Raw genomic sequence first — 12,224 nt, 5'->3', positions numbered from 1 at the left:
CAGGACCCATAAAGTGTATGCCATTGTCTCTTCAATTATTCCTTTACTGGCTTGAATATACTCAGTGTCTGCCTTGCATTAAAAGAAGAGCTCTTGAAGACATTTAATGTTTAAACTGTCATCACTTAATATGAACATCTTAATCATCAGCATATACTAAAAGATTTGAGGGCTAAGGGATTATGAGTATTTAATCTGCAATACATATACTATTAAAATAATGAAACTACAATTTTAATTAGAAAACAAAATTGATCTACAAAAAAGAAGAAATGGATACTGTTGAACTTTTTTGTTCATTTATTATATAGCACTTTAAGATATGGCACCAATTCCTATCTCACTGTATGTTGCAGAGCCCCTTCCAATGTCAGCACAACCATCCATATCCTCTATCTTCCTGAAGACGCCAAAGGGGAGAACGTCCAGTTTCAGTGGAAGCAAGAAAGTCTCCATGTAGGCGAAGTGTATGAAGCCTGCTGGGCCTTAGATAACATCCTGATCATCAACTCAGCTCACAAACAAGTCATTTTAGAAGACACTCTTGATCCAGTAGACACAGGCAACTGGCTTTTTTTCCCAGGAGCTACAGTTAAGGTTTGAGTTCTTTTTTGTTTCTTCTCCTTCCCTCCGACACCTAAAGCTTAATAAACCAAATTAGACAAAGATAACTATTCTTACCAAATCCACTAGTAAAGGAATAAGTAATATGCTTATTTATGTTACCTTCTCTTGTAAGGATGGGGAGTCATTGATACAAAAAACATTCATTTATTCATCCATTTAATAAGTATCCTTAAGGAATCACTGTGCCATGTCCTGGGCTGAACAGTAGAGAATATAACCACAGAAAGGCAAATATGTTTCTTCCTTTCACGTGGCTGTCAGCTTAGTGGGGGTAGTTAGACGGGTCAACATGCAAATACAAAGCAATACAATTTCTGTGATTTGCTGGGGACGTTTGGAGCTCCAGAAGTACAATATACAATACCAAATCCAGTCTCAAGGAATTAGGAAGATTCTTCAGATAGTGATCTAAGAAGAGACCAAAAGATAATTTAAAGTTGACCGGGTGGGAGGAATAGTGTTTCTAGGATCAGAAATCACATACATAAAGAATACATACAGTGAGAGCACAAAGCTCTTAGACAATGTTCAAATTAGTTCTCAACAGATTTTGAGTTGAGACTTGTGATAGTGAAGTCTGAAGATGTGGCCAGTGACAAAACCTTGAAGATCTTTCAAGCTGCTATAGAGTGTGAACTTTATCCTGAAGGTGTAGCAAGTCACTGAATTGCTCCAAATAAATCCAACAATCAGATTAGATTTTTTAAGTACACCTTTGAGGTGGAGGATGGGATACAAGGGAGAAAGTGCAGGTAGGCTGGTAATGGAAGTCCAGACTGAGGGGACAATGTGGTTGGATTATAGAGATTTTTATGAAGGAATGGAGAAGATTCAGGACCAATTGAGATGATGAGGGAATAGCAGGTGGTGAGGACAAGATTTGGGCAGCTGAGTGGACAGCAGTGCCATTCATGGAAGCAAGGAGGAGCAAGTTCATAGAAGTTGATGAATTCACTCTGGACATATAAATCTTTTTTTTTCCATATAGATCTTTTTTAAATTGAGGTGTATTTGATGTATAATATTATAATAACTTCAGGTGTGCCATGTAATGATTTAATATTTGTATGTCTTGCAAAATGATCATCCCAATAAGTTTTGTTGATATCCATCACCTCACGTTTACAAAATTTTCTTCTTGTGATGAGAACTACTCTCTTAACGGCTTTCAAATATGCAGTACAGTATTATTAACTATAGTCATCATGCTGTACAGTGCGGACATCTTGATCCTGATAATCCTGGGGATGGGCAAGAAGAAATATTTGATGGGAGGTTAGAAAGCCATGAGGAACTCAGAGGAAGTGTGGCATTTATAGCCTTTTGCATGGAAATTAAAATCATGGGCTTGCCTGCCCAGAGAGTGTGTGGAGCAAGGAATTGTGCCTAGGCAATATAAAGACTGCCATTAGACCCTCAACTGGGCCCTCTCAAGTTTCCAAAATATGAAAGTAAAGTGCAAATACAGCTTAGAGAATTTTTTAAAATATGATTTACTGATACAACGGGCTGCACAGAGGAGGTAAACATCTTAGATGTTCACCTCCTTTTAATAATTTTTTCGAATTTTAGAAAAATGATTCCAAATTATTTAGAATCCTTCAACACAGGAACTCCCCTGACACCATAACTTCTTACTTAACAACTCAAACACTAGATATCTTACTTTAAGTTGATGAAATCACACTAATGGACTGGTGTTAGGAATGGGCCTCATGCTAGCTCAATGTGAGAAAACACCCAGAAAACCTTATGGAAATTCATTCTGACAAAAACTCTAAAACTCTGGCCCCTTTCAAGACAATCCATGGATTCCTTTCATATGGGTGTAGAAAAGAACCTTTGTAAAGATATCTCATGTCATATCCACCGCCACTTGTTTAGAAGGATTTCTGTTGACATTGTTCAACATTGGTGAGAAGACACGAAAGCCCAGGAAACACACGGGGACCTCAGGGCCTGGGATTTACATCCTTTTCCCCATGATGATCATTTATCATTTGGACTCAGAGTCCCTTAACTATATAAATGCAATTTTTATGCCTTGTTTTACAAGCTGTTATACTAATCTAATTAGCCATTCAGTTCCTTAATGGATTGTACTTTAGTACTACCCATGATAAAAACGCATGAAATGTGGTTTTGCTTCAGCGGTGATGTTCTATTAAATTACAACTTGTGTGGGTTATAGTTTTGCTTTGTGGTCCGTCATCTTACTCCCAAACTTACCAGTCACACATTTGAGACTTGCCTGGTGACCTACGAAAAAAACCACTGTGACTGTCAGGTAGAAATTTTTCTCTGATGTTTCTTTTTGAAAATTCCTTTTAAATCTTTGCAATAATGTAATCTAAGAACTGTCATTATACCTCATTTGCATGACCACCCTCTTGCTTTCTGGCTCAAACATCAGAGCATGATAAAGTGGCTTTTGCCCAGTGATTTGGAGTTCTAGAAATAAAATTGTTTATTTAAACTATATGCAACTTCTTCATTAAATATTTCTCCTTCACTTGGTGGCATCTGAAACAAAAACTAAATACAACCAGTTAAAAAACAAGAGCATATCTCCATGTTCCCATTGGTCACAAGGCATGTTTTAAACATTGCTTTATTTGGTTTTGAGGATTACGTCTGTTTGCTTGTTCTACCTATTACCTTTCGTGTTCAGTAAAAGTTTCCAAGATGTTTACATCTTAACTAAATCAAAGAGTGAGTTTAACAGCAATTGAGAAAGTGTGCTTAATTACAAAACAGAGCTCAGTTGAGGAAAAAATGTCCAGGCACAGACATACTACTCTTCGTCTAAGTAATAAGGGCTACTTTTTATTGAGCACTTAATATTCCAGATGCATGCACGCATACACACACACACACACACACACACAATATACACTCACAGACATATACACACATATACACAGGGATATACATATATATTATTCTCATGTAATTTTCTCTTTATAAACCTATAAAGCAGGTGCTATATTAGCCCCATTTTACAGATGTGGAAAGTGGACATAGAAGTGTTGAGTAACTTGTCCAATATATCCCTCTCACCCATGGGAGAGCCAGGACTCACATAGAGGAATCTGACTTGATCTTGACTTCATTCACCACGTGGCTTTGCTCTTACATGTCACAAACAGAAGCCAGTGTGATTCTGTTTGTCCCATGTTTCTTCCCAACATCCGTTTAAATTATCTGCCCATTTTCTTCCCCATCACTCTCTGAGTATAGGTTAAAAGATTCTTGTTTTTCTCCTGTTTCTTGATCTTGCTCCAGCTGTATTCCATTTGTACTGCACATTCCTTCCTCCAGATGGCTGATTTTTATACGTTAGAATATATATATACATTAGAATATATAAGGTCAGCCCAAGCACTGGTCTCTTTCTTCTCTTCCACGCCCTTCCAGCTGATTTTGTTTTCATGGTCCTGGTTACTAGACCAACACAGGTATTGACTGCTGACCTCAAGTAAACTTAAGGGGATGGGAGTATTGACATGTTTTCTTTATGGAAGCTGGAGGCATTTGCAATAGGTAACCAGTGTGGGAGGTGGTATAGTGTAAGAATCATGTGATGCTAAAGAAAGAGAAACCGACAGTCTCATGGCAGCGGACTGCCTGTGACAAGGGAGTTAGGAGGCAAAGACCATGTATAAGGATGCCACTGACATAAACTCCAGCATCATTCCTTCACAGAAATCACATCATGCTCCCTCCATACTCAGGACTTCCGATGGTTTCCCATGGGGGCCTAGACCTTCATCCACATCCCCTGCTCCGCTGTGTTCCAGCCTCACAGAGTACAGAATTTCACACTCCTACACTTAAGACATGCTTTTCACCTTCTTTTTTCTCTGTCTGGTAATTCCCCAGCATCCTGAAAACCCTTGTTCCAGTGTCATTGTCCATGTGACCTTTTACATCGTTAATGTCTCTCTCCTCTCTGGGCTGCTATAAGTATTAGGTTGATCCAGCAGGAATTGGGGTTGGAGACTGGCTGTGGGAAACATCTCTTTGTTTCCCCCAGTGACCATTCAGATTCGATCTGAAATCTTCTTTGTCTCTGTCCTCTTCCTAGGTCCCAAGACTGCCAAGAGACCAAATAAATCATCCAATCACTTTAGTCTCTCAAACAGTCTCAGTTCAATAATACATATGATCAGTTCAGCATAATAACCTAAGCTCCAAGCTTCATCTGTAGCTTCTCCACCCTCTTCCAGCTTAGGTCTCCTGCAGTGGGAATGGAGAAGGTGGTGGTCAGTTCCTGCTCCTTCTTCCTCACCACCCCCCACCCCAGATTTCAGCCTCTGAACCCTCCAGGGTTGGGTGTGGAGGAAGCAGAAGAGGCAAGAGGCAGATATTGTTACAAGCTGGAATTATTGATCCCTTGGAGAGCTGGTTCTCTCTTCGATCTACCTTTGGGCTCTTTGGAAATCTCCCCATTCACATTACTGCTGGGAATCTCTCACCTGCCATTCTTTTATGTATCTCTCATGTTGGCTTTCACTTTCAGTCCCTGGGCCTCTAGTTAATGACTACAACTTCTTTCCATTGCGGCCTTCTTGTCAGGGAGCCATCTGGGGCAGGATTTCAGACAAAGTAGGCTGTTTCTTGTGTCCATGGGCCCAAGCCTACTCTCCAGTAAACATTCACCTTGGATTCATGATTGAGAGGAGAGTCGTTACTTCTAAGCACAGCCCTCTTCTTACCTAGCCATCTTCCAGGCAACTCCAGGCACTAGTCCAAGGCCATCCAGCATACCATCCAATGCACCAGGCTTGAGGAAAGAAGAAGGTACCTTCCTCCTCTGATACAATCATGGGTGGGACTCACAGTTTACCACCAGTCCTCTCTAAGGAAATCATTTCTCTGCTATCCAGCTTCCTACACACATCAACTTTAAGTTTGTCTCCCTGCAATTTGAGTAACTAAACCCTATTGTCACCTCTTTCACTAGGTCCTTACAGCTGGTCCATCCAACCCTTACCCTAGAATGTGGAGTAGTTGCCACCTATTTTATTAGACCATCAACCAAAACTGATACAAAACTAGTTCCATTTCAGTATTCTCTTACACAGGACCTATACCTCTATGAGAGCATTTACAACATCGCTTTCCTTTTATGTTTCTGTCTCCCTGGTTAGAATGTCAGTTTTTTAAGCTTGGGGAGTATTTCAGCCATTTTTTAATCTCCTGTGTTTGACACATGATGGATTGTTGTTAGGTGTTAGCTGAATGAATGAAAAGCTGGAAAAAACAAGATCTAGTTTATGAGGAAAGAATGAATTTCATTTTCACTGATGACTTGAAGGAAGTTGAAAATATTGTGAATGGAACCAGAGACAGTCCAACTGTTAAGAAAATGGGCTTTAAAAAATTAAAAAATAAAAATAAATTTAAAAAATGGGCTTAACTATGTGGGTTCAAATCTTCATTAGCCATCTGGTTTGGGGCAACTTCTTTTAACGTCTTAGCTGCTCAGTGTCCTCATCTGTAACAGGATAATAATAGTATCCACCTCAAGCTGTGATAATCAAATAAGAAAATACATATAAAACCCTTGGAACAGTCCCTGGCACATAGAAAGGGTTCAATAGATATGTGTCCTCTTTACTGAAACTTTGAGAATAAGCTCCACAAGGAAGCGAACATAGAGGAAAATGTGTAGAAGGCAAAGGATTGAGCCAAAATCTCTGATTATGACGCGTGGGAAAATAGGATAGCAAAAAATATAGACTCCACAAATTATGTCATTCGTATATATCATTGAAGTAATATCAGAATCAAATGCATCAAAGTGATTAGGTTGGACACAAGTGGTGCCCATATATGTGACCTTTGGCAATCAAGATAAATGGTTTCCATTGGAATTAAGTTTCAGTGCCACTCATGTAATCAGCATTATTAATAGTTTTTATTATCAACATCAAATGATTTTTTAAGTTCTGCTGTTCATAAAACAAAGGAATAGAAAGTAGTGAGTATGTAAACTATCTAGCTGATGTCCTCGAAAATAATGCTTGAGGGTGTCAGGTCAAATAAGAAAGATGAAAACGATTCACATTCACAGTGCATTTTTCTCCTTGTCTTCTTTAGATTATTTTTTTCAGTTTCTTTGGGAATATTTAATTCATTTCATCTGAGCCTGTTCTTGTTTTTCTCAAGTAGGGCAGAATGATATAAGACCAAATAGAGTAATTAACTTAAGGAGTTTATGTGATCTGGAGAATTGCAATTATAAGTCACCAGTTTAAATCTCCCCTGGGTTGGTAGAAGGCCATAACCATCTGTTGGCTCTTTGGTAATTACCATGAAATAGATGTATAACAGTATTGGCTTTTAATATAGAATCTGGATTTATATTGGTTGTGCTTTTTGATTTGGGGTTGGTAAGCTGTAAGAGGTTATGGAACTAATATGTTCTTCCTCTACAGCCTCTGTGTTTCTCCTCCATCCTCTGCAAGTTCATGGCCTTGCGTGACTCATCTTCCAATGTTTTTCCAGAAAACTTGCCTATTGGAAGAAGACGCACACCACATTCTTATGCTTCTAATTACCATCATGATGTTTTATTTCCCACAAATCCCTAAGCAGCCCTTTGTTCATGACCAAGTAGGTGGGGCTCTAAATGCCAATAAATACAGTTACAAAGCTGCAAGTTACAAAGCTCCCCAGAGCACCACTCTCATTAGCAATATCCCAGAGTAAGCAGGTCGTGGACTCACAAGGCAAGCGGACTGAAGCCCACTCAGTATTGAATCACGTGTGGTAATTATTGGTTAAGATGACTTTGCCTTCGTTTACAGAATAGTGCATCCCTTTGTAACTTCTGTGCATGATTTCTAGAATAATCAAGAATTATTTGTGTCATTTGTTCCTATTCAAAAGGCACAGAGTATAGCTGCCAGTTCCTCTGCAGTTGCTAGAGGAGTTAAGTGCTACCCCGCTGCCAGCGCCCATCCCATGGTGGTGCCTCTCCCTGTCAGGTGGCTGTGGGTGTTTGTACCACTTTCAAAAGTGGGAGGCACATTCTTCCTGTCTGAAGCAGGAGAACGGTTAATCTTAGGGTAACTTCTGGTGCTTCAGCTCTGTGACAATGGTCTTGGTTTTGCCATCAAGGTTTAAGGTTTTTTTTAGCTCTTTCCAGATAAGACACAGTATCAAGGATCAGCATTTCACCTTGGATAGGAATCTCATATCTGGGAATACTTGGACTAGCATGATGCTAAATAATGATAATAATAATAATAATAGGCACTCTATGATGATAAATAATAGTAGCAACAATAGTAGGAATAGTAGTCATGATGGCATTTCATGAGTGCTTTGTAGGTGCCAGCACTATGAGGAAGGCCTTATTGTCCAAGTTTTATATCTGTAAGTAGATAGACCATGGGTGTCAGTAAATGGAGGTTTATTGCTCCATTTTCCTTAGTTACTCTTGAATCATCTGGATACATTCAACAAAGTCATCTCTTTTGAGCTCCTCAAACATACATCCTGCAATCTGAGAACATCCTTAATTTCCAGCTCAAAGAAAAACAATAAATATAAGTTTTTGGAGGGCCAACCTGGAGCTCCTTCAGCTAGCAGCCTGCTTTCCATAACTCTCCATCACAGAGAAGAGCCAAAAAGATCAGTGAAGCACTCAGAGGCAAGCCCAGGGATGAATGACGAGCAAGTTTTTTGGTTTTGGTGTTGTTTTTCTTTTTTTCTCATCCTTTAATAGTACCCCATGAAGCAGAGTTTCTAAATGGATAATATGCTATGGAAGTGATTCTCACCTTCAGTGGCAGCCAAAATTTGTATTTTGAAAGCACGAATCATTTGTGATTCTTTGGTATCTGTGTGTGTGTGTGTGTGTGTGTGTGTGTGTGTGTGTGAAAGAGAGAGAGAGGGAGAGAGTGTTTTGCTCACTCCCCATTAATAAATGTTTATATCTGCTCAGCTTGCCTGGTTACTCTGGGCTTCCAAAGGCATAAATCACTGGCTTTTGCCAGCTCTGGAATTGACCCACAGATTAAATGCAGATCACTGCGAGATAGGTGCTGTTACGCTTCTTTTTTAAGAACCCTTCCCACTCTGATGGCTGTGCCTGCACCTGCTAATCTTTCTCTATTTATTACCCGAGTTCATTGGGTGCCTAGCAAAGAATTCCAGATTACTCCTTCTACACATTTATGTCAACTCGTGTTGAGAAGTAAATCCACACTAAAGGTCACAGATTCTGTTAGGAAGGTTTGTCCTTTAGAATAGGCTGTGATTTGGTCACATGTATTTAAAAGAAGTTTCCTTAAAAAGTAATTTATTAAATTTTTTAAATTTAGGCCAGGGATTTGGATTTACTAGGCATACAGAATTTAGAAAGGTCATATGTTAATCTTTTATCTATTACCACTTCCATTTAGACACACTGCCTCCTCTTTGCTACATTTACTGTTGATAAATATGCAGTAATAATGACAATTTTCCTGTTTAACAAACACCAAAGGCCCTAATGAAGACAACAGCCATTAGGTAAATCAACAACCCATTAAAGGGAAGCATTAAGTCAGAACAGGAGAGTCTATTAATTTTCTTATAGCTCTTGTACATTAAGCATTTGCCAAATTCATTGTCCCAGTGGACGCTAGGCAAGTCTCCAGTTCTGAATAAGAATTGGAACTTTCACTCTGGGATTCTGCTGTCACTTGTCTAATACTTTTGTCATAAATTGTGGAATTGTTAATGCAGAATAAAGGTCATTATGTCCAAATTATGAAAAAATGTAAATTAATTTGTCTGAAAATTTAAAGTCTTAATGCAAGTTGAAGGCTAATGAAAAAAACCCTAAGACAAATGGTGAAAGGGATGATCACACTCAAAGCAGAGTTCACTTTTAAACATGTATTTTGGAGGGTATAATCCCCAGGTAGATCAATAGCTTCCTGCTATCATGCCCAACTTGTCTTCCAGAAATTAAGCATCCCAGAAAAAGGTTTAAGTGATCCACTCAATTATTTCATTTTGTCTTTTTAGAGTATAAAGACAAACAGGAGGAAATCAGATAAGCTTTCCAGAAAAGTGCTTTGCAAATCACTGTACTGGAAACTATCTGGTGTAGAACTTCAGGGATTTGAGTCCCAGCTTTCTAATGAGAATAAACCTGAGCTCAGTAAGACTTGTGGCTAGTCCGTGTTCCCATGTCTTTTTCCATTAAGAATCAGAAGGTTAACTATGATCTCTGGCCAGATTCCAGCTTGGTTAATTGCCTGCTGTCTACGTAAATTCCCTTTGCTTGGGATGTTCTTCACTTTGGATTGCATTGCTCTTATTGTCATGTTTCCCCCAAGAGGTGGGTACATGATATTGTAGAATGAGCCAGAATATAATTTGTCAAGCTAATAAGAGTACTTTGGGGATGAAGGGTTAAACATAAGTAGTGTGCTTTTCACAATTTCCCTCCAATGCTGCCTATTTGTATAGTAATTAATGTGGAATAGCATTAGTGAAACATGGCATTGAGCCAAATCACCATGACAAGGGTGGTGATAACACGGCATAAATAATTTTTATAAATTCTACTGGAAGTAACTATTCAAACAAACCCCAGAACCTCCCTGATGGATGCATCTTTTTGTTTGTTTGTTTTGGATCTGAACCTGCCACATTTAATCAGTAATTAACACAATGTTCTGTGAGATTTCTTTTACTCTATATGAATGTCAAGAACATAACATTTGTCATCATTTTTGTACCTAGTACAGGACATGGCACAGTAACCGGCACGGTGGCACTCACTGAAGTAAGGTTTGTTAAGCAAATGAATGAAGATGGGGCAATGAACATTTACTGATTTCCTGAGATTCCCCAATCTTTAGTAGGTCTCTTGTCTACAGTTTCTCATCTAATCCTCACAATTACTCCCATTTCACAGATGAAAACACAGAGGCTCGCAGAGGCCAAATGGCTTTCCCAGGATCAAACAGTATTGATTTTTTGTAGCCCGGTATATTTGACTATAAAGCCAGCCCTTTCATTCCTCAATCTCTCATAGCCTCCCATATTGTGCCTGGCATCCTTGGCCTTAATTTGAGAAGGCAAGTCCGAAAACCTCAGACCCTGTGAAAGTCAAGTTGATCTCCGTAGACAAGGTTAACGACACCCTATGGAATTTTACATTGTTATTCTTACTCTCATTACTCCAATTCAAATCTGTCATTGTTGCCATTTTAGAGTTGTCATAACTATTGCCAAGTAATTATACACTTGTCACAAAATATACCATAAATCGAATCTTTATGAATCTTGGTGAAAAGTGGTTCAAATGTGAATGCTTAGCGAATCCAGAAAACAATGAGAAAAAATACTCTTTAAGCTCCCTTAAATCCACTCACTATGGTTGAATCTATTGTGTTGACTAGAGAAAATGCACTTCAGCCCTCCTGCACCTGGACTATGTTCATAGCCAAGTTTTCAGTTTTTTAACTGGCATTAAATTACCTAGAAATTGAATGTGTGGAAAATGACAGAAATTCATTTTGCCTCATGAAAGAAATCATTCTATTCCTATTTTGTTTTTTTTCCAAAATAGTACAAAAACCTGTACCTTTAAAGACCATTGACCCAGGATGTAGGAAATATGTATTTCTATATGATAATAGCTATAGCATAGAGAAAGGCTTAGGAAACACAATGATGTGTAGGCTATAAGTCAGTCGATTTCCAATCACTCAATCACACATCTCAGTGTAGTCCAGAAACTCCTATACCAATATATTTTATTTCCAGCCAGACATTGGCTAATTTATGACTCTGCCAACAATGCCATTTTAATTAATTTTATTCATCTTATTTCTCTTTCCTCTGCTCCTCATATCTCATCTATTTGCATTGCCTAGATTTTAATTAAAAAACCTCTCCTCTCTAAGGAGCAATCTGAAGTGGCAAAAATAATCACTTAAAATATTACAGTCATTAAAAAATTGGCTGTGGTGGAAGCCATGCATTTTCAATTTTCCTACAAATGATGTTTTAGCTTCCTTTTAAAGTGCACTTTGTATCTGAATTGTCTGCCACCAACCAGCTTGGCTATCAAAAATGGTCTTCCAGCTGGGTGGGCTGAGTGACAACTCCTTAATGGAGGAAATGGATGGCTCTCTGCTCATGTGGAGGGGAAGGCATACCAGGCAGATTTCATTCCATCTGCTACCAGCTCTCTGCAAGCTGGCATTGCCCAAATGCCCAATATACTCATTCCAACAAAAAGGATATCGTCAAAAAAATAAATTGTAAAGCTACAGATGCCTGAAAGAAGCATCGGGGCCATTAGACCCCAGGGAGATAATATTAAGAGGTGCCTCAGTGTTCATCTTTTATGAAAACCTAATTAAACTATGGTGGGGGCGATTGCAAGTACTTTTACAAGTACAGAGGTGAAGTCATTAACATTTGCAGCAGAGGATAGGGAGCAACCTTAGAAAAATGTTATCCTGAATTGTGGCCAAGGACTTGTTATATTGAGGAATTTGCACTGATGTTTCCTGTTGATGCTTTTCTGAATGGCAAATTCTTGTCACTTGGCTACACTGTGTTCTGCTTTTCAAGTA

At 38.8% G+C, this 12,224-nt stretch overlaps 1 protein-coding gene across 2 annotated transcripts in view; it reads left to right on the top strand.

Moving 5' to 3' along the window:
- Positions 1-12,224, top strand: part of RELN (reelin) — a 498,583-nt gene that overhangs the window by 286,918 nt on the left and 199,441 nt on the right. For both annotated transcript variants that reach the window (XR_013360335.1, XM_077863957.1), the window contains exon 10: positions 357-597. Coding sequence is in view for 1 of the 2 variants with exons in the window: in XM_077863957.1 (XP_077720083.1) it covers positions 357-597 (241 nt within the window). In the remaining variant the exon portion in view is untranslated. The remainder of the gene's footprint in view (positions 1-356; positions 598-12,224) is intronic.

This window comes from Canis aureus, chromosome 21, assembly GCF_053574225.1.
Source record: "Canis aureus isolate CA01 chromosome 21, VMU_Caureus_v.1.0, whole genome shotgun sequence".
In the NCBI taxonomy this organism is placed as follows: Eukaryota; Metazoa; Chordata; class Mammalia; order Carnivora; family Canidae; genus Canis; species Canis aureus.
Note: the sequence above shows the minus strand (reverse complement) of the source record. Positions and strands in the feature narration are given on the sequence as shown.